We start from the raw sequence: 23,101 nt of genomic DNA on the forward strand, positions 1-23,101 counted from the left end.
GTTTGGTGTTCTGTTTTTGAGACAGGGTCTCATTGGAGCCTAGGCTGACCTCAAAGTTGCGATATAGCCAAGAATGACCTTGAACTTCTGATTTTCCTGGGCTATGTGTGCACCTCCACACCGTTTATATGGTGCTAGGGATGGAACTTAAGAGACTCGTGGGTGTGAGGCAAGCACACAGCCCACGGAGCTGCAGCCCCATGAGTTAGTTCTCTTGGGTCATAGTTATCTGTCTGCTTTTGTCCTTACACTGGAAGCCTTTAGCAAACAGGGTCCACAGCTAGCTGTCCAAGAGTCAGTAGTTGCAGATGTTTGGGTAGGTGAATAAACTGGATACAAGCAATACCCAAATCCCTCTGCCATGGAGGTGGGCCCATTTCAGACAAGGTGCAAATCTCTGAAGTGGCTGGACCGGTCCCCATCCTCTGCAGCCACACAGGTCCTGAGTGTGCATCAGTGTAGTCTATGAACACCCATTTCCCAAGCAGCCCAGGCAAACCTGGGTCAGAGCAGGGAAATCTATGAATTCTGCTGGCCGAGGCCAAGAGCTGGCCGAGGTTCAAGAGCCTGAGGGGCATTACAAGAGGGAGTCATGCTGGTGGTGTCCTGAAGAAGGGCCTTCTCAGGGTGGCAGCTGACACAGATGGTCAGACATGGAATGAGGAGCTGGGTGGGTCTTGGTAGTGATCTGCCCGGCCATGACAGCCACACTCCCCTGTATCCATCCTGCCTCTGCCAGATCCCAGATGACTGCCCAGCTGCGGAGAGGGCACTTCCCAGCATGCCCTCCTCACGCCCCTGAGTGAAGCCAACAGACAACAACAAGCCAACCTGAGCTTTGCTTTTAAACTAGAATTTATTGGTATACAAAATCAGTTCCAAAGATAAAGTGGCACGTCTTTGCGGCGTCTATTGCACCAAGTGTTGAGGATTAAAAACACAAAAACATTTGGTTCTTTAAACAGTGCAGATAGCCAAGTACAGTACTTCAGTAAATAAAAAGGAAATGATTGAGATGAACACAAGCTCAGAGAGAGACAGCCTGAGGGAAACGGTGACTCCTCACCACCGCGCTCTAGAGCTAAGGCAGACTCGCTGAGTCTAAGGGTCATGATCCCACGGAGACCTTAGACACCTCTAGACTGAAGCCAGAACAAGTACAGTGCAATTAGAAAAAGGGAGAAGGCAGACACACCGGCCCTCTTCCTAGGGGGATGGACGCGCCATCACTGTGACCAGGAAGGGGAGCAGGGTGCTGAGCCTGACTCAGGCCTGTCTCCCTCCCCTGATCTTAGTAAGGGATGCTGGCAGGGTAGCCGCCATGGAAAATGAGCCCCCAAGAACAGGAAGACAGAAGAGCCGCACATTCTCGAATGTGCGGGGCTCAGGTTTCAACAGAGGGCTCCCTCAGGGATCAGAGCACAGGCAGAGGCCTGATGAACTTCCCTGCCTGCCATGGGGCTGTAACGGGCGCCTGCTGGATGCTCTTGTGCAAGGATCAGAGCCAGACCCCAAAGGTTTCCTCTTGTGCCCAGGGCACAGCAGAAGGAGCCCTGACCCGCAGGTGCGCCCTGCTTACTGTAAACTCATTGTACACGTGTGCAACTGTCCTGGGGACAGGGTCCTCCACACGGCTACCAGCCTTCTCCAGTAACCGCGAGGAGTCACTATTTACGGAACTGAGACTCTAGAGAACAGACTGAACAAACTGTCAGAATCTGACCTGGGACAGAGCTCTCTGGCCCTGGCCTCGGAGTACAGCGAGTCGTACCCTGTGCCCCCCTTACCACAGAGAGGTGCTGCTGCCTCCCTCCACCCGGCAGAAACCACCAACTGGGCCCAGCAGTCAACTGTTAGAGCCTAAACAATGACCGTGGAACAGCTGGCATGTGAGGATGTGGACAATGTTCCTGGGAAAGTTCCTCTGGGGGCCAGGCATGGGGTTCAGGCGTGGGGGCCAGGCGTGGGGGCCCTATGACTTTGATCCCAGGGCTGGCAGGAGGCAGACAGAGGCAGAGGCAGGTGGATCTTTGAGTTCAAGGATAGCCTGGTCTAAACAGCTAGTTCCAGGACAACTGGGGCTACAGAGAAACCATCTCAGGAAACAACACCAACCACAACAACAGAAACAACAACAATAGTGCCTCTGGGTTGGTCTGCTCAGGACAACCCTGGTGTGAGCAATCCTCAACCCGGGAGAGACAACTGAAGCCCTGACCTGGCCTGGCCTGGAGGTCTGATGAGAGAAGCTGGGGTTGGACACGGGTCCAGGAGGGCCACAGAGGCCACGGCTCGGGGAGGCGCCTCCTGGTTTTGCTCACATCCTCTGCTTGGGGCGACTGAGTCCACTCGGCCTGGGGAGTCGGGTTTCTTCTACCCAGCTGGATGCCCGAGCTGATCCCTTCAGAGGTAAGCTAAGGGCACTCTGTTATCCTGGTAAAACCCAGGCAGACAGGAGTTCCTCAGAACGTGGAAGCCTGAGGGAGCCCACTCTGCCACAGCACACTGGTCAAGTCTACCTGACACTACCTGGGAACCTGAGCCACCGTGGCCAGTCCGCTCTGCTCCCCAGGGAGGTGGGTGGGCACTGTGCCTGAGCCACAGGAAGGTTCCCCACTGATCCCCACCACAGCTGCCCCTCAAGGTCAGCCCTCTTCACTTTCACAATCAAGATATGGTTCGAGGTGTCTTCAGAGCCTCCGGAGGAGGCTGCAGGCAGGCTGCTGCCACACACGGTTCCTGGCCACACCTCACTCCCTCAAGGGAGACATGTTCTTGTTAAGAACGGAATGAACTTATGTAACCCCAGCACTAACTCCCGACGGGCTGTGCTGTCTACAAGTCGAGCCTGTGCTAACTCATCTCCCTACAATGTAAACATGCTGCCATCAAAATTTTTTTTTAAATTTTAACCTTAAATTATTCTTAAAACCTAGAAAACCTCTCCACAGTATTAAGGCCAGTGAACTGCCATGAAGCACTGTGGCTTCTCTTTGTAGCCTCCTTAAGAGCTTCCATGATGTTCTCGGGGAGCAGCCAGGTTCCAGTCAGGAGGTTCCTTTCCCAAGACAGCTCCTCGGAGAGCACCTGGACTGAAGGAACAGTGTCTACCATCTCTGCCCCAAAAATCAAGGCACTGGGCCTCATCTCGGCTGCTGATGAGGTAACTGTCAAGTACCCACTAACATGGTCATGCCACGGACCATCCACCTCTCACTCCACAAGACTGAGGTAGTGGAGCCCACATTCTGAGCCTGAGCTGGGTGCAGGAGCCCCGTTTGCAATAATCAGCACATTAATCACACCAGCTGAAGCCCGGAAGCTGGACAGCGACAAGACAAACATGTTTTGAAGAAAATGTTACTTTGTTCCAGAAAGCAGAGGGTACTGCCAGGCAGGTGACCCAAAGCTAACCGCAAGTCAGTAAAGAAAGGTTCTTTCATGAGTTCCCAAGAGCTCTGATACCCAAGAGAGCACAGGCAGCTTCCTCTGCCAGGTAGACAGCGACTCTGAGAAGCCACCACTGGGCTGCTGGGAGCTGGCCTCAGAGTAGATTTTAAGTGCTGGGGATAGTACCCAGACTTCCCACACACTAGACAAGTGCCACCAAACATGCTGCCCAGGCCTGCCACTTCTGTCTGCTAATCCTGAGTTTTTGGTAAACAACCCTGACCTTTCTGTGAGGACTGGCATTCTGCCGTCAGGCAGTAGAAAGTTGGGAGCAGAGAGCTCTCATTCAGACCCTGCCTGGGTGACCTCGGAGAACGCTGGCTCCCAGAGGCAGCAGCCGCCACCCTCCCTTTCTTACTGGGACTGACCATGTCATCTGCAAATCTGCACAGCATTGCAGTATCCTGTACTGTATGCAGGAAGCAACACGGCAGGCGGCTTGGGAGAGAGTGAGTCCAGGAGACTTCAGGTGTTCCAAACACAAAGTTCCAAAGCTAAACAAATGGACAATTAGAGGACATCATTACCCTGAAGAAGCTAGCAGCCTGCTGACCAGCCAACTGGATGACCCCGAGACCGGCCCAGATAGTGGTGTCTGTGTCTAGATGCTTTTGTAATTTCCTTTTTGCCTTTAAGGACATGAAATAATTTATCTTTTGACCCAGTGTACAGGATTAGTCCAAATACTAGGTTCCCAGAGTTTAGTCCTGGTGTCCACCCGACACATGACAGTTTACAGTTAATGCCCATAACCTAGCCTGTGGACAGCCCCTCTGGCGGTGCAGGCCCTCCCCTGCTGTCTAGCTTAGCCACAGGCGGCCTCCGAAGCCACTGCTACACTTGTCCCAGTACTGAAATGCCAAATAAGGTTTAACTTTACAAAGAAAAAACAAAACACCTGTCTATAAGATTCCCCCACCTCACAGGTGGGGAGTGAAATGGGACCTTTCATCCTGACCCTAGCCTGACGAGCCTGGAACTCAGTACATAGCCCAGGCTGGCCTCCAGCGCTGGGATTACAGGCTTGGCTTGAGCCAGCAGGCCAAGCTCGGTTATGGGACTTCATTCCATTTTCATGTTATGGAAGTTTACAACCTGTACGATCAAACAACCAGTCATTTCTCTGTAGGCACCTGAGTCTAGCATAGCAAAAAGAAAAATATAGTTACTTAAAATTCAAGCATGGAAGGCCCTATTCCTGTAGATTGCTGTCTTTAGATTCTTCAAGGCAAAAGCTCAGAGCCCCGGCTCCCCTGCACAGCTACGGACTCTCCCTGCCCTTCCGAGCTCAGAGGTGCGCCAGAAGCAGGGCCACACCTTCTCCTAACTGTCCCAAAGCCCCCTCTGCACTGTGGGGCTTCCAGCAAACCCCAGGTCTCACCCAGAGCCAGGCACATGCACCCCATGGCAAGAGGGGAGGGGCACCCACACTCTCTGAGAGGATGCCAGAGGAGACAGGAGGAAGGAGCTGGCCTTGACCTCCCCTGGCTACTGGAGCTGCCCATCCTGCCCTACCACAGACATGTCCGAGTGACCTGGATCTGAAGCAAAGCAAATCTCAACACACTCGAGCTGGGAACCAAGACGCTCGCTCATCCTGCTTGAAAAAGAGAGAGAAACGCGAAGGGCGTGTCACTGAAGGTCTCTAATGATTGTGCTGAATGACTTTGAGAAGAATTACAAGGAGCTGGGCCCCAGGCACCCAGGGAGAGTCTAGAACCACCACACTCTGATACGCAGGGCAAACAATTCCTCCTTGTCCTGTGACCCATCTTGTCCCGTGACTCAGTATTTTGAGTTCCAGGAGGTAAATGATGTCACCATACTGTCACACTACAAAACACAGGACAGAAAGAGGCAGCTTGTAGGGCACTGGCTCCTGTGGGCTCATGTGTGGGCACTGACAGCGGTCTCCTCCCCAGAGGACACGTGGCTGGGAAGACACATGGTTGGGAGGACACGTGGCTGGGAGGCCTGGTCGGGAAGGTACATCTTTTGCCTCTCAGGGTCAAGAGTCAGATGTTCAGAGCAGCGAAGGTCTTCACCAAGGTGACCTGTGTGTTCACCTCTGCCTCACTTCTGCCCCTGTCCCTGCTGCTGTTTCTGCTCGCCAGGGCTTTGAGGCGGTGCCTCTCCTCCTGACGTTTCTTCTTCTCCAGCCGCTGCTGTTCCCGCCGCTGCTTGTTTGTGACCTAGAACAGACAGGAGCTGTGTAGGTCTCTGGTGCTGCCAGACTCTGAGCCCGAGACAGCACAGTGATTTCTTTTCAGTTACTGTCCAAATATACTCTGAGATTTATGTCCCCTTCCTGAAGCATCAAATACAAATTCTCTTCATAGACCAATCTAACCCTGACCCACAAAGGCAGCCCCTAGTCCAGCAGCCGAGGGCCTCCCAGGAGCCTGGAGACACAGTCTCCATCATTTAAGACTCTGCAGTAAGATCTCAGACTATGTCGTCATCGGTTTCTGAACATTAGGTGGCAGTCTAGCTCAGAACAGCTAGCTGCCTTTAAGGAGTTCTAACCTGAGGAGACTATTGGCACTGTGGGCACTTGCTGGGGCTGGGGCAGGTTACCAAGACCCTCACTCACTAGAGACCCATGCCCTGCATTTCACACATCTCACCTGGGACCTCATGCTAGAAAATAATGCAAAGCACAAAAGCCATTTACTACAGACAATACAAAGGCACCCTGTGCCCCTCAACAGTAACACCAGATGAAAGAAGGCAGGTGTGCTTCCGTGCAGAAAGGGTAGGCACGCCCTCCTACTGAGACTTTGGGACAAGCAAGGTCTTCTTTCTGTGTCTTAGTGTGCCTGCTCCAGATGCTCCGTAGGAACTACTCCCGACATTTAGGACAATGCACTCTAGGGTGAAATCCTACTTTCCACCCCTGGCACAGAACCCCTGCCCGCCCCACCGCCCCACCCCACCCATTGTACCTTTGGGAGCTGGCTCCTGTGGGCTTTGTTTTCTTCAGCTGGGCTGGCCCGAGCCTCACTGGTCTCCATCCGGCCTTCATTTCTGCCCTGATTTCCAGAGAGTCTGGAGCCGCTGCCTGCCTCCTCACATGAAGGGCCACGCTGCTTCAGTCTGTCCCTAGGCTCAAGGGTCTCCCCCACATCTTCCAAAGAAAGGCATTTTGTTAAAAACCAAGAACCCAACAGTTATGCAAAGCAACTGCAGTTAAATGACTTCAAGATCACCAGGTCCCCAGATCCCGGTTCCTTGAGATGGAGTTTGACTCGTCCATCAATGGTCAGGAAGGTTGCAGGAAGAACACGAAAAGCCCTGGCTGGCTTCGAGGCTCACAGCCAACTTTCTGCCAGCAGGGTTTATTTCCTTAGATAAACTTTTTAAAGATAATTTTTGGGGATAAAATATTCATTTGTATTTTAGAAACAAAACATGACCTAACCCTATTCTGTCCCAGACAGTGGTTGCTAAGATTTAAATGCACAAACACTAGGCAGTACTGCTTGCTGTCCTGGCTGACAGACGCTCACAGCATTTGCAGGGGGCGGATGCGGATGGACAGAGTGGACACTCCAGCAATCAGGAGAAGTGTGAACAGCATCTTGAGGCTGCACCAGTGTCACCTTATTCGCACGCAGGTCTGTGACAGACTCACCGTTTCCTGTCCCCTGGCTCATCTGAAGTGTGGAGAGTACTGCAGACTCAGTGTTGTAATTCTCGGCTTCCAGGTTCTGGACTATCAAATTCAAATCCTATCAAAGAAACAGAGAAGCACTTCCACTGTGGACTGTGTGGGGCTCCGGAGCTCTGCCCCATCAGCCTGACACGAGAACACGGAGCACAGGAACTGACAAGGTGCCAAGCCCTCAGCCGCCAAGAACATCAAGTTCAAACAAGGCAGCCGCCGCCATGACGTGATCTATAGTAAAGTGTCTCTATAAAACTAGACCTTTCCTAGGGCAAATCCCTCACAGAAAACATGAAACCCACTCCTTAGGACCCTGAGCATTATGGCTGAAATCCAGCCAACGAGGGAAATGCGTTAAGCGCTCTGCGGTCAGTCCCTCCGGCTCCGGCAGGCAGGCCAGCTCTGCTGGGCACTACCTGAGGATCCAGCTGGGAGGCGCGGCTGCAGGGATGGGCACTAACCGAGCATCCGGTCGCACTGCCTCCTTTCTGGACAGCATCTTGCACGTCATCTGGCAGGCCGTCTTCCGAGTTCACCCCTTTTGTCTTCACCTTCTCCTTTTTATCCGCTCCATCTTGATGAAGCACCTGGAACTAAAGCACAGCACAGGAGCCATTGCTGCAGCAAACTCCACTTGACTCTCCAACCCAGGAAGACACTGAGTCAAACCATCCAAACACGGGAGGAAGAATTCACGCTGAGAGAACGCAGTGGCTAGATCCACCCACACCCTGAGAGTGCAGGGCTCTGTCCTGAGGAGAGAGGCTGGGAGGAACTACTCAGGAACTGCAGCAGCAGGGCGCCTGGGCAGACGGCGAGCCTGGCAGCACCGTCTCTGCTTGCTGTCTACAGAGGGCGAGCCTGGCAGCACCGTCTCTGCTTGCTGTCTACAGAGGACTGTCCCGGTATTCACAGCTGCTGAGCTTCTCAACTCATAGTGCTCGCCTTGAAAACACATGGACCCAGCTCTCATTGGCTGCCGTGTTCTCTGATGATTAGCACGCTCTGGGCACATGGCATTGCTACCTCGAGGCACCTGTGAGGCACGCCACTCACCCATCCAAGGGCTACAGACTATAGTGTGTTTTATCTAAGGCACAAAGGCCTCTACGACAAAACCCAAGTCAGAACTCTAAAACCACCTCTGCCACCCTTTGACTACACAGCCACCATCTCCTTCTGCCGCCCATCAATAAATGGACATGGATATTTCTGTATTTTGCACTAAAGGTCTAAGTGAAAAGGAACTGTAATGGTTATCTTTAAGGAAAGCAGAGGGTGCACATGGCTGCTCCTGGGAAGACCAGAGTGTGATGCCCAGCACCCACACAGCAGCTCACAACGACCCGTAACTACAATTCCAGCAGCTCTGATGATATCCGTGCCTGGACTCCGGGCTCCCATAGGTATGATACCTGAACTATCTTAGCCATCAGATTGATGGCCCCTTGAGAGCAACTTCTCGTGTACAGTAACAGCTGGCCCAGGGCACCTAGCTCGAGGGCACAGCTCTGCACCTGTCCCCTAAGGGCCAGAAAGCAGAGGAGGTGAGCAGTACTCACGTCCGTCAGGAGATGAGCCGGCGCCTCTGAGTTGTCGTTGATCCTCCGGACGCTGTCGTAGTGTTCGCCGTACCGGTAGGCAATGTGGAGCTCCCGTGAGCTGCTTTTGTCTGTACCTCGAATCTGCCGACACAGAGAAGACCTGGAAGGTGGGCCTGTGCAGAGTCTGCGGCCTACAGGTCCTACACAGACAGAAGACTCTGGCTAGGACATGCCAGTCTCTGAGCTCTCAAAGTCCTCCCAGGCTTGTAAACTTACAAGTGCCAAGTAACATTTGCCAATATGCAAATGAATCCACTTGGAAATGAACAAAAAGCCAGAGGCAGGCCTGCAGTAAGTCATAAAATTAAGTACCTCGCCTCAGGAGTGCATAGGCTTCTCCCAGTGGGAAGACCCTGAAACAGACCCAGATTAGCTGAGCCTGAAGCTCAATCTTGAGGTTATCCTTGGGGGAAAAAAAGAGGCAAAATGTCAAGTATAAAGTTTATAGACCCTCTTGAAGACCTTATAATGGAACCATGCAAATGGGCCTGAAGTGGCTCATTAGCAGTAATAAACTCACCTTCCTCTTCTGTCAGTCACAATGAGACTTACAAGCGGTAACAATCCTAAAACCTGCCACTCACACCAGCTCCAAGACAAGATTTTACAGAGTAAAACCATACTCGCACACCACAGAAACCTAAACACTGGCCACAAAGTGCTACAACTCAACCACAGCCTGGAACACAACAAGAACTGACTCCCTAAAATCACTCAAAAGCATGCAGAACTGGGAGCTAGTCTGGGTAGATTCCCCTAAAACTCCCATGTCACAGAAACAAAAATAATTCCAACTGCTCCCCTGTAACTGCGCTGCCATTAAAACTCCAACACACCAGCTCTACTTGCTTTCACTGAAAGTCGCAGGTAATCTGAGATGACTGTTGACTTAAACAGAATCCACCATCCAAATCCAGCGAGTCTATGGGACCACACAAAGCCCACGAATGCAGACTGAGAAAGCGCCTGTAGACTGGCTAGACCTGACAGACAGTGGCTGGATGGACAGTCCACACAATGGCAGCACTGTTTCCCCAAAAGGAACACTGGGGAAGCGTTCTACTTTGTCTTCACATAAGACAGTTACTAACTGCACTAAGGACATATTGTATATTATAAATACAAATCCACTAGAATAGTCAGCAAAATTGTTGGAGCTACACTGGCCTGCTGTTAGCAACAGGCCTGATGCTTGCTACATTATGGAAACCGCTCCCAGGAGGGCACACCAATGCAAGAGACAACGCAGGTCTCCATGGCTACGTCATGGAAACCGCTCCCAGGAGGCACACCAATGCAGGAGACAACGCAGGTCTCCATGGCCACGTCATGGAAACCGCTCCCAGGAGGCACACCAATGCAGGAGACAACGCAGGTCTCCATGGCCACGTCATGGAAACCGCTCCCAGGAGGCACACCAATGCAGGAGACAACGCAGGTCTCCATGGCCACGTCATGGAAACCGCTCCCAGGAGGCACACCAATGCAGGAGACAATGCAGCTCTCTGGACCCAGGTTGAGTCTAAGCCAAGTCATCATTAATGCAAGAGCTCAGAACCGTGACTACATCACCAAGCAGGGTAGGACCAATGGAAACAAATTTGTTTTAAATAAATAGTTTCACTGTTTTGCAAGTCATAAACCAGAATACTACAGAAAATAAATGTAACGGGGGTTGGGGTGGGGCCCTGGGGCTGGAGAGATGGCTCAGTGGTTAAGAGCACTGACTGCCCTACCAGAGGTCCTGAGTTCCATTCCCCAGCACCCACATGGTAGCTCATGACCATCTGTAATGGGATCCAATGTCCTCTTCTGGTAGACAGAGACAGTGTACTCAGATACATAAAATCAATAAATCTTAGAAAAGAAAAAAAAAAAAAAAAGAAGGGTAACAGTTATCTTTAAGGAAAGCAGAGGGTGGCTGCCCTCGTAGGTGCATGGACTTCTCCTAGTAGGCTCCTCACACAACACACTCTGATGCCCTGACAACCCTGCTGACAGCGTAAACTATTAACAAACAGAAACTGCAGGGGCAGCCGTGCTCTGGGCCAGGAGATCACTCTTAAGAGCACCCACTGAAAACAGTCCTCTCTGCTACTGACACCTGGCCGCACCGGGCCGCGGATCCTGTTTCCCTCCCGCTCACTCCTTGCTGGCTCAGTCGCTGCCTCCCAGAAGCAGACTTTCTCCCCAGCCTCACAGCACCCACTTCCTTCTGATCTTTGTAAGGCTGTTAAAAGGACATTGTGTCAGATACAAAAGGCGACTTCCATTCAAGTGACACAAAAGCACACACATAAGGGAAGCACACAAACAGAGGCTCCCAGAGGGGAAGACACGGGAGGGGGCGACCCCACGGGGCAGAGTAGGGCAGTTCATATTCTGACGTCAGAACAGAGGCAGAAACCGGAAGAGGGTGAATTCTGGTCTGTGTAACGGATATTTCTAAAAGAAAAGGGGACAGGCCATGACATCACATGCAGCACAAAGCAGTGCGTGTAGGCAGCACACCTTTACTATAGTAAGGCATGCAGGTGTGAGTGTGTGAGAGTGTGTGTGTGTGTGTGTGTGTGTGTGTGAGAGTGTGTGTGTGTGTGTGTGTGTGTTGAGGAAATCTGTGCATGTGTTTAAAATGCACTGTAAAAACACTGTGATACGCACTCTCCAATCATATGCCCAAGGGTCAGGGAAAGGACGACACTCATTAAAAATGTCACCAGTCACAATCCCAGTCAGTGTGACCCTGGTGACTTTACCCGCCCGCAGGGGCTTTTCTGAATTTCCCAGTTTTTCTTCACTTAAAACATTTAACTTTCTAAATAAGACAAAGTTCAAAATGGAGACACAGTGCAGCTGGTCAGGGAAGGCGAGAGCCGTCTGGTCTGGAGCTGAGCCGCAGTGACAGAGACCCTCTGAACTCTGGGAGAGTCAATCAGGGAGTGGGGTGTGCGGTGGGGACCTCTGATTATCCCTGCTTTCGAATATCTGGCTTCATGACTGACAGGTGAGGTTAATGCAGGATGCAGAGAGAAGGTGACAGAGTCGGATGGACACATACTTCACAATGGAGGGGTGTGTGGCTTAACATAGCGCAGCCGAGAGCAAACACTTGCTATAAAGTATTTATTGTCAAAAAAAGCAAAACAAAGACATGCAGCTGAATGAGAGGCAGCCCTCTGCTGACCAGGAAACACGCCCCAGTCATCACCGCCAGAGAGTCATTATAGTGGGTTTATGACGCTTCTCTACTCTAAATCACACACACATCAAACTGCAGGGGAACCGGGCATACTTCAAAGCTACCGTGTGTACTTATATACTAAGATAGTTTAATAGAATTATCTGAAGTATTTCCACATTAGGTTCTGTCCCCAAATTACCCATGCAGCTGACTGTTGAGTAGTGTCTCCAGTGTCATAAACCACTCCCCACGCACACTCCAGGCTCCACCTGCACCCAGCACAGGGGTCACTCCGAGTCCCTCGAGATCCCGTCTTTAGGCTCACAGTCCAAGCTAGTCTATGGAGGTCAGCATCACAAGTGAGGCCCACCATCTAGAGGACACCCCCAGGGCTAACATATGGGCAGATTCCTAAACAGGTGACCTACCTGCCACAAAGGGGCATTAAGCTGATGGATCACCACATTCAATTGATGGTTTCTTGCAAAGGCTACAATTGCATCATTGCCAGCAAAAGTACCAGGCTTTGCCAAACTGGCCACTGCATGGAGACAGGAAAGAAAAATGAAGTCTTTATGATGGAAACACAAACACAAACATGGCGGGTATCTACGCAGCTGCAAGCAGTGAGGAGCAAGAACACACACACATCTGCCAAGTCGCCCACTGTCGGTCTAGAAACATGCAGTGCTGCTGTCATCAGCGAAGGTCTGCAGATTATTCCTTCAGTGCTACGTGCTTCCGATCTGCCCAGCTGAATAAAAGACATGGCATGCAAACAACGGACAGAAATAGCGGGGGCCACACACTAGTGAACACTGCATTCGTGAGTCAAGGAGTGTTCTGGATTTCTCAGAAATCATCACTTTAAACCATCACAGCAGGGCTCTAGAAAGATCACCACACTCACAAGAGAGAGGAACAAGTGAGGTGAGGGCAGCTAAAACCAGCCCAACCACAGAGCCTGACGTGGTGAGGGAGCCCTGGCTAGTGGCCACTCTGTCACTCTGCCCAGATCACAATCAGAATAACATGGACAATACTGATAAATGCTTGCTTCAGGAAAAGCGCTGGTCTGGTCTTTACTCCAGACTCCCACAAAGTAACCTCCAACCCTTTGGAATTTCTAAAGACGAAAGGTGAGTCACTTTTGCATGACAGGCCTAAGCTACAGTTGCTAAGAGACTACAGGCAGCCAAGTGCTACAACCAACCAACCAAGTCTGGACTCTGAAGTTGCAGTAAGCAACTTCCAGCTGACAACACAGCTCTTTGCAGTAACACAGAAATGCCAAGAGCATAAACTTCCCAAGGACAAAGAAGCATCATGCTTGGAACCTTCTCCTGGGGATGTGGGGAAATCTGAAACCTGCAGGTGGTGTCAGAATTTGCACAGTTGTGCTATGCTCATATCCTTGCTCCATGTCAGAAACACACACGTGTGCATGCATGTGTGTGTGTGTGTGTGTGTACTTGAGCATGCACACACAGGTGTGAGGAGGATGACATGTCAGGTGAGCAGCCAGGATACTCTAAGGCCAAGTAGGAGTTACAAGGAGCAGTAGATGACTTTCCGAACAGAACCAGAGCCACTGTGACCTGCTCTGTCAGGCAGGAACCTGGGTTGAGGAGGCACAGGGAGAACATGGTGAGAAGTGAGAGGAGAGAGATTACAGGTCACAGGTCAGGAAAGGCTGGGGCACAGGCCAGCCCTCAGATCAGTGGGAGCCACACAGATTTTGGAGGAAAACAAACTTACATCGAGACTCTGACTGATCACAGGACCAGAGGCCAGTCCCACTGCACTGAGGGAACCTGGTGGAATGGTCACCACAGCCGAGTTTCAGAATGGTAGTCTAGGTGAAAGCCGTGGCAAACACGGTGACCAGAGCAGCCTGCAGGGGGAAGGTGCTCACTGCAGTGTACACCCACACCAGCCTGTCTACTGAAGAAACCCGGAACTGGCTCATCATCAGCCTATGCTTAGCTGGCCCTCTCAAGCAGCTCAGGACCACCAGCCTAGGGATGGGACCACCCACAGTGGGCTGGCCCTCCTACATAACTAGCAATCAAGACAATCCCCAACAGACATGTCCATAGGCCAACTTGATCTAGGCAAATCCTCAACTGAGGCGAGAAGGAGCCTCCATTCCCAGGTGAGCCTACATTATGTCAAGTGACAATAAAAACTACAGGGCCCAGGTGGTAAGAAGAGAAAACTGCTGAGGAAAACGGCCAAGACCCACGGGATGAGCAGATGGACAGACAGGAGATGAGGCATTAGAGACAGTTAAGAGTTCTGATCTGGATCAGATCCGTACAGACGGGGAGAGACGCTGACGGCTCTCCAGAGCCTCGGTGCAGAGGGTGAGGAGGATCCTGTAAATAGAGCCAAAGGTCACCAGGTCCTCACTACGTAACAGAGACATTTGCTACTGATCCAGCAAGTACTATAGGAAGGCCTCTGTGCCGGGTATGGCTGGATCTGAACAAAGGCCCTACACCTTGTCCCTGAGGCTCACAGACACAAGCCTGGCCCTGTGCTGGAGGGAAAGGCGGCGGGCCGCAACGCAGCACTTTTCATTTCTGTTCCTAAGCTGCTGTCACCTGCTTGATGCCCACACTTTTATGAATCCGTGTTCAGTCATGCAGTGACTGTTTCAAGAAAATACCTTTCCCCTGCCCAGCTAAAGTGGCATCACACGGTAGCTGCAACCTTGAGCTCCCTGTTCTGATGCCCTGGCACCCCCAAACCGAAGACCTTCCCTAAGGATGTCCAAGTGGAATCAAGTCAAGTGGATCAAGGTCATCCAAAGTAACACTGGCAGGTACCTTTATTTTATTTTTATTCTTATTTTTCCAGCCAGGCCGGCTTCAGTCTCCTAAGCACTAGGACAAGTGTGCACGTGCACACCCAGTAACATGCTTCATTTAAAGCAGCACAAAGCTCCAAATTCAATCAATCTCAATCTCTCAATCCCATCTCTCCCCCCCCCCCCTCTCTCTCTCTCTCTCACACACACACACACACACACACACACACACACAGAGCAATCCCAGGAAGAGGGCCACCAGAGCTCAGCGACAGGTACGCATTACCTACCCTCTAGAGGTCCATGTGCCCATTCCTAGAGAGGACTAGGAAGGGCACTGGGTCACTAACAGTGTCCCCAGACACACCCTCCCTCTGTCCTCCATACATTGAGCTAAATCCCTTGGTTTTCTTGCCTGAGTAAAATGGATTGGCCAGAATCACTGAACTGTCAATATGGAGAGCCTCCTCACCAGCCTCTCCTCCCCCTCACCAGCCTCTCCTCCCCCTCACCAGCCTCTCCTCCCCCTCACCAGCCTCTCCTCCCCCTCACCAGCCTCTCCTCCTAGACCAGATCCCTTCCATTCTCCATGTGGCCCCACACTGTCCTCAGAACACAGACTACGCCGCCTGGTCCTGGTAAGACAGGAAACCGAGTGGTGGAGGTGGTGGTTGGGAGAACGCTTGCTCCAGGCCCTGTCCCCAGCACCCCATAAACTAGGAGGGTCAAAAGGTCAGGCTACACACACCCAAACCAAAAGGAATATGGTATCTACAAAACATAAACTTGTCAGTACCTGGGATAATAGATCCTTAGTAATTATTTCTCAAAACAAGCATTTGAAGTTCATATACACACACACACACATATATATATATATGTGATGGGTTTTTGTCAAGTTAAGTTACAACTAATTAGAATCATTAAAATTAAAACCAGTGACTTGCCTCAAAAAGGGATTGTGTGTAGGTTTTTGGAGAGATGTTAATGCTAACATGGGCTTCCTGATTTCTATTTTCTAGCTATAAATACCTGATTATTTTTTAAAAACCACAGAAAACAATTAAACCTATCTACAGCCCCATCCTCCTCAGATAGCTAAGTTACTAAGAATTTAACTTTGCCTTTGTCTTCTATTTGGAAGGTGGTGTTGTGGTGTGAGGATCCTGTCAACTGGAGGCAAGCATCCTCCGCTGGGCCACGCCCCCAACCTCTTATTCGAGGAGACATCTAAATCTATAGAGTCCCAGTTGTACAGCTTGGGCTTATCACAGAGTATGCAAGGACAGTGTTTGTCGGGTAAACAAATGGCATACTTTACATAAGCAAACCCTGGTAGTGGGCGGGGAAGGTGGGCTAATTCCCGGGGATGACTCCTGAAGTCCCCAGGGTCCCACGGTGAACTTACCATGCTTCTCAAAGGGAATGTCGTCTTCCACGAAGGGCTCGAAATCTTCACGTTGCCTTATCATGTAGTCCACAGTCTCCTGTCGGTGCTTAAGATGGTTCCGAGAATGGCCCTCCAACTGGTCGCCCAGAGCTCTGAACAGGCAATTGCTGTCGGAACAAAGAAGCTGGTTAAGACCTTTCAAAACCCAACTGAGTTCATCTAACGCGCCTGGCTGGCCTTATGCTGGGAAGGAGACACCATGATGCTTCACACCAGATGCTGAGCGAGTGCTCGAGGGCGGGCTCCGGCCTTAGCACCCACTCGAGAGGCAGCAGATAAGGACTCTAGTCCCTGTTTATCTGCTCAAATAAATAAATAAATACATACATACATACATACTAAGTTTCCGAGAACCTCAGTTGGTTCAGTGGTGGAGTTGATGACCAGCGCCTCAATTCAGGGCACAGGCCTGGCAAACTGCTTCAGGTTTAAGGTCTAAACTCACAAAATGATGCCGCACCTACCAATACCTTTCAGAACCAAGCCTCACTCAGACGTCACTCACTGAGTACTTAAGAGACAAACACAGCAGAAGTCTGCACCTGTCCGAGCTCTAAGGACAGCTGAGGAAGAAGCACTACCTGAACACGCCGGGAAGGACACGGCCCCGAGCTCGCTCACCCTGTCACCAGGGAACAACAATGCCCCTGCTAAGCATCTCATTTGTTCTCTAAAATTAAAATGCCAGTAACAGGGCTAGCAAGATGGCTGGTGGGAAAGTGTCGGTCCAAGATGCAAACCCAGGCAACCTGGCTTGAGCCGTGGCTTCTCCCAAACGTTAACACCAAATATTAGCTCTTCTCCTCTGTGTGCAAGTAACACTTTCCATCTGCAGCCTTCACCTGAGCCTACTACAATCAAGTCAAAAACACCACAATAACGTGTTTTTGTGATGGGATTATGTGGCAGGGACAGAGGAACCATAACAAACACCACAGCAACCTGGGTTCCCTTGGGAAGCCCTGAAAACACACTGCCGATGCCACCAAGCTAGCATCGTGGCCCTCGGGGCTCCCAGAGATCTGACTGGTCCCTGAGTCATGATCTTACCACCCATAGCAGCCAGGCTGCTGAGTGGCCACACTACACACACCTGAGGTCAGTCTGTGTTGTGAGGAATGTCCCGCTCACTGTCAATCCTTGGGGACATCCTCAGGATATGGGCACCAGATGGCAGGACCACCTCCCTCCTCACCAGCTGTAACAACCAACAACGTCTCCAGGCAGTCAATTGTCCCCTGAGAGGCAAAACCATCCCTGGCTGAGAATCACTGCACTTCAGGGATACACAGATATAAAGGCCTGCATTATTGTTCAGAAAAACAACCAATTACAGAATGCTTCAAGGAATTCGCCTGTAGCAAGTTGCCATCTTAGGCCATCCAAACCGTATGTAGGCCAAAACAGAAACAGCAGAAACCACTAACTATTTTTTTATATTAGCAACATCACTATATCTTAACCTAACACTACTCAACAAATATTAATGCATACAACAATCTGTTAGTCGGGCAGTGGTGGCGCATGCCTTTGATCCCAGCACTCGGGAGGCAATGGCAGGCAGTCTGAGTTGAGGCCAGCCTGCTCTACAGACTGTGTTCCAGGATAGCCAGAGCTACCCGGAGAAACCCTATCTCACCCTATCTCAAAGAAAAGAAATATATATTTGTGACCCTTCCAAACCACCACCTACATGGGAAACACCATTCCCTGCAATGACAGACAGAAATACGACAGTGCAACACTAAACCAGAAAAGTCAGCCCATAGGATGCCACCCCAGCGAAGGTGCATACACACCAGGAGCTAGCATGGAGCCATCTAACACTGCCAAACAAAAGACTGGGAAGTAGTTAGCCTCTGCCCCTCACTTCACAGTGCTCCCACCCTGACTGAGCTGTGCTCCCACTGCAGCACTCAGCTATCAGACATGTGCCCTGGTTTCCAACTGGCACTCATCCCACAGACGCAAACTCCTTCATCAACTGCTTTGGCGTGGCTTCTTGGGAAAGGCGCCTTAAGCATGGAAGTCACTGGCTCTGCTGGCCGAGGAAGGGAAGCTCTTCCTTGGCACTTCAAGGTATGTCAGCCATTTCCTCTCAATAGCACTACCACGGTCCCTTATGAAGAACATATCTACCTGCTCCCCAGAGGTATTAAAGCCTTGAGACCCCTTCAGGGGATCTATAAGCTCAGAACAAAGGCCTCTATCTTCTTCCTCCTCACTCCCTCAGAAGTATACGGTAGTTCTCGAGAGCTTGCCGTCTTACTGGGCATGATGGTGCAGTGCTCTTAATCCCAGCCCTTGGGAGACAGAGGCAGGTGGATATCTGTAAGTTTGAATTGGTCTACACAGTAGTGAGTTCCAGGATGCGTGTCTTTAAATTACAGATATGGTAAATACTGAGCTACGGCTCATTCAGTGTGCATGTGTGCTTATTCCTCAGCAACTCTTCAGAATACAAAAGGGCCCCCAACCCAAGATAGAAGTGACCTATCTACTTATAGATATGCCTCTCTACTGGGAGCCTACTGCAGCTCGACATCATCCTGTTCCCAGAGCTCCACCGCAGCAATCTATGAGGAGTAACTCAAGAAGTCTGCTCTCCTGGGGGAGGAAGGACAAGAGGGACACTCCCAAATTTCCTCAGAATCTCCCAGAAGTCATCCTGAAGTCGGGCTTACGCTCTTGAGCAACTGTGGAGTTCCCATTCGCTCAGCCTGTTTCTCTGACACAGAGAAGCCATGCTTACACCAGACAGCTACAATCCAGCCCTCTGTAAAAGGGCCACACCCGGCTCCACTGCATTCAACCTCGCAGCTTTTTGGTTTGTTTTTCAAGACAAGGTTGCTGTGTGTAACAACCCTGGCTCCATTTGTAGGCCAGGCTGGCCTTAAACTCAAAAAAGATCTGCTGCCTCTGCCTCCCCAGGGCTGAGATTAAAGCTGTGTACCACCACCTCGCCCACCAGCTTCACTTGACAGTTTGAGGGCTACAGCACTTTGTGCTTCTGCAGGAGCTAGGTGGCTTCCCTTGATAGTTTTTAATCCCTGAAAAACAAAAAAGGTCCTGAATGATGCCCTCTATGACCCTGGAGCTGTTCTACGTGGTAGATGAATACAATTAAATTCTAATTGCAACTTAAGCAAAATACCTATCCAATTTGCCTGAAGCTCTGAAGTTAGGAGAGAATAATAGGGTTAATTTATTGTCTTGATCAATAAAATTCAACCTAACATATGAAATGTAGAAAACATTTTTGGTTTTTTGTTTTGTTTTGTTTTTGTTTTTGTTTTGAGACAGGGTTTCTCTGTGTAGCCCTGGCTGTCCTGAAACTCATTTTGTAGACCAGGCTGGCCTCAAACTCAGAAATCCACCTGCCTCTGCCCTCCAAGTGCTGGGATTAAAGGTGTGCACCACCACCGCCCAGCTGTAGAAAACATTTTATGCAGGGGTTGGAGGCACACACCTTTAATTCCAGAAGAAGGCTATGAGTTTAAGGGCAACCCGGTCTACACAGGGGATTCCAGGCCAGCCCCAAAACTACATAGTGAGACACTTTCTCAATGGCAGGGGCTGGGGGTGGGGTGGGAGGGGTGGGAGGAAGGAAGAGAAGAATGAGAGACGGGGACTGGGGAAATAACAGGAACATGGGAACTTCCCCCAATTTCTAACTAAGGTTCTCGATGTTTCTTTGGTTTTGTTTGGTTGGTTTGCTTTTGTTTTTTGAAACCCTGTCACTCTATAGCCCACGCTCACGGCAATCCCCCCCAGCCTCAGTGCCACATCTGCCTTTGTAGACTCCTTCAGATATATTCTTCTCTTCCACAGCCCAACCTGACCATTCATGGAGGAGAACACATTAATAGTGCCTCTTGCAACAACACACCTGGCAGCCAGGCTCCCTCGGACCTGCAAACCCGTGCCTCTCTCCGTCTCTTTACTTTCTCTCTCTCTCTCTCTCTCTCTCTCTCTCTCTCTCTCTCTCTCTCTCTCTCTGTCTGTCTCTCGTCACGTTCCTGGACCCACGTCCCCGTCCCATCAAGCTGCTCTCCCTCGCTTTCCTCCTGTCCCAGTTCCCAGCTGCCACTCTTGTATCGGGTTCCCCGAAACAGCTGGCCCGGGACTCTCATGCCGTCTACTTGGAGAACACAACGCCGGGGAAAGCTACCTCCCGCTCTCCGCCCTCGTTACCAAAGTGCAGAAGTGGGCGAGGACACCCAGGAGAGCCAGAATGACACCGAGAGCGACCTAGGTCCCTTCCCATCCGGCTTCACGACAGCTGCACCTCGAGGTCACCTCTCAGACCGGCTTGGACCCTCGGGGGACCCAGCTGCAGCGTTCCACCAAGCCTGGACCCTGCTTCCCTCTCGGCAACCGGCCCTGCGCATCCCCAGCGCCGCTTCCCGCACTCCCGGCCCGCCTCACCCGTCCCCCGGCACCTCCCGCAGTTTCAGCCCCAGGGCCTGCAGCTGGTTGGCGAAGCTCACAAACTCTTCCTCGCAGCCGCTGCCGCCAGGCTCCGGCCGGTTCCGCCGCTCCTTGGCGAGCGCCCGGCGCGCCGCCCGTTCGTCCCGCTTGCGCTCCGCCTCGGCTCTGCGGCCGCCGCTGCCCGGCCGGCTCTTCGCCGCTTGCTTTCGGGACATGGCTGCGGCGGCACACGGCTCGCCGCGGAAGGAGCCGGAGCCGCAGAGCCCGGGGCCGCAGCCTCAGCCGGCCACCGGGCGGAGCGGCGCAGGGGGACGGCACCTGGCGACAGCGGCACGGCCACTGCGCCGGCGCGGTCGCCTGGCACCCAGGTCACGTGGCGGTAGCTCCGCCCCCGGGGGCTGGGCCGGCAGACACCATAGAGAAAGATAAGAGGGCTAGAGCAGCACCTGACTTGGTTGGGTCTCTTCTGCCCCCTCGTGGTGGGCAGTGCTCAGTGAGGCGCAGTGGGACCAGAAAGGTCAAGGATGGCTGAGGATGTCAGAAGAGAGAGACAGACAAGAGCAAATGCGAAATTTCGAAAAAGAAGAAAATTAAGACGGGTCATGAGGGAATATGCTTGTCTAGAATGAGCTAATCCGAGTTTGATTACAAACGCGCGCGTGCGTGCACAGACCCTTTAAAAACTGAGCCTATGTTAGGTGGGGAGATAGCTCAGCCCATACAGTGCTTGCTCCGCATGCTGGGTTCGACCTGAGTTCGGATCTCCATCACCTACTTTAAAAGCGGAGACAGTCCACTGCACTCACTGGCCAGCCAGTTTAGCCAATCAGTGAGCTTGTACAAGTTGGCTTACACTTCCAGATCACAATCCATCATCGGAGGCAATCAGGATAAGAACTCAAGCAGGGCTGAAACCTGGAGGCAGAAGCTGATGTAGGGGCCATGGAGGGCGCTGCTTCCTGGCGTGCTTCCCCGCCTTGTTCAGTGTTGTGTTTTATAAAACGGCGGGATAACGCGGTGGCAGGGAACACCTCAGCCGGCCCATGCCTAGGGTTCCTTTGAGGAATCACCACCATGTGACAGGCCTAGAACAAAAGGAAGTTTATTAAGGGAAAGGAAGGGAACCTGAAAAGGGGGGTAGAGGCAAAGAAAGAAGGGGGACAGAGAAGGACAGGAAAAAAGAGAAGAGAGAGAGGAAGCGAGGTAGAGGCCGGCCAGGAACACGAGAGAGGAAGGGAGAATGTGGTTAACAGTGGTCTTCGAACCTGGTGGGTAGAGATGCAAGCTGTTGCTAGGTAGCTGTTGGGCGGAGCCTAAAGGAAGAGCCAACACGCAGCCGCAGCTGCTTTCTTATAGAACCCAGGACCTCCCGCCTAGGGATGGCTCCACCCATAAAGGGCTGCGCCCTCCCCCATTGACCACTAATTAAGAGAAGCCCTGCAGCTCTATCTCACGGAGGCGCTTCCGTGCGGAAGCCAAATAAGCCCTTTCCACCCCAACTTGCCTTTCAGCTTTGATGTTTCCTCACAGAAATAAAACCTTACTTAGACACCCCGTCACAAGAAATAAGATGGAGCACGAACTCATTGTGCCTATGGTTACCCACACAAAATATCAAGTCAACAAGGTCAGTCAACATTTCGATGAGAAGCACTGATTTAATGGGTTATTTAAAACGGGGGTTGGGGGACACGAAGGAGTCATGTGATGGAGATTCCTGGGGGAGTGAGTGAGGGGGAAGAGTTGAGAGTATGTAAGATCAAATACATTTTTAACATGTATGACAGAATAAAAGACATCTATTTTAAAAGTGAGGTGTGGGGCTGGAGAGATGGCTCAGTGGTTAAGGGCCCTTGTGATTCTTACAGAGTTTCTGGATTCCGTTCTCAGGATCTAAGTGTGCTTCTTCACAGCCTTCTGTAACTCCAATTCCAGGGAGCTGATGCTCTCTTCTGACCTCCACAATCTCTGCATGCACGGGATGTATACACACACACACACACACACACACATACACAAACACGTGCATGCAGACAAAGCACCCATAAACATAAAATAAAAATGGCTAAACCTTTTTTAAAACTAAGGTGCAGAGGAACGTAGACTGACCTCTGACCCCCCCCATATACAGACATACACAGGAGCACGCATGCGTACACAGACAAGTGGCGCTCTCCTTGAGAGAGATGCTTCTGCATGGCTCGTTCCCCCCCTCCTCCCAGAATACAGAAGATTCCACCCGAAAGTTAAGCAACCGTAAGGGCCACACAGTTGAGAAGCAAAGCTCTTGCTCTGACTCTAGAGCCCAGATATTCCATTAATCCTGTCCTTTCCCCCGTTATCCAAAGGAGACGGCGGAGAGAGCCCTTCCGTCAGATAATCGGTATCTCATCCCGGGATGGCCGATCTAGGTTTGCCTGGACTGAAGCTTTTCCTGGGCTACAGAACTTTCTGGTTCAAACTGAGAGTGTTGGGGAAAAAAAACAAAAAAACAAAAACAGGATAG

At 51.4% G+C, this 23,101-nt stretch overlaps 1 protein-coding gene across 4 annotated transcripts; it reads right to left on the reverse strand.

Moving 5' to 3' along the window:
• Window positions 1-837: 837 nt before the first annotated feature.
• On the reverse strand, window positions 838-20,945 carry Otud3 (OTU deubiquitinase 3). Of its 4 annotated transcripts, none has more exons than XM_052177865.1 (8): window positions 20,593-20,944; window positions 16,123-16,271; window positions 12,331-12,443; window positions 8,680-8,802; window positions 7,579-7,710; window positions 7,085-7,181; window positions 6,396-6,577; window positions 838-5,642 (listed from the first exon to the last, which is right to left on the reverse strand). In XM_052177865.1, exons 1-8 carry the CDS (start codon window positions 20,808-20,810, stop codon window positions 5,466-5,468), a joined length of 1,191 nt encoding a protein of 396 aa, XP_052033825.1. In that variant the 5' UTR covers window positions 20,811-20,944; the 3' UTR covers window positions 838-5,465. The 4 variants fall into 4 exon arrangements, with proteins under 4 accessions (XP_052033825.1, XP_052033827.1, XP_052033826.1 ...); XM_052177867.1 differs by having other exon boundaries at window positions 20,607-20,694; XM_052177866.1 differs by lacking the exon at window positions 12,331-12,443 and having other exon boundaries at window positions 8,680-8,861; window positions 20,593-20,945.
• Between the last annotated feature and the right edge of the window lie 2,156 nt (window positions 20,946-23,101).

The sequence above is a fragment of the Apodemus sylvaticus genome, chromosome 3, assembly GCF_947179515.1.
Source record: "Apodemus sylvaticus chromosome 3, mApoSyl1.1, whole genome shotgun sequence".
Taxonomy (NCBI): Eukaryota; Metazoa; Chordata; class Mammalia; order Rodentia; family Muridae; genus Apodemus; species Apodemus sylvaticus.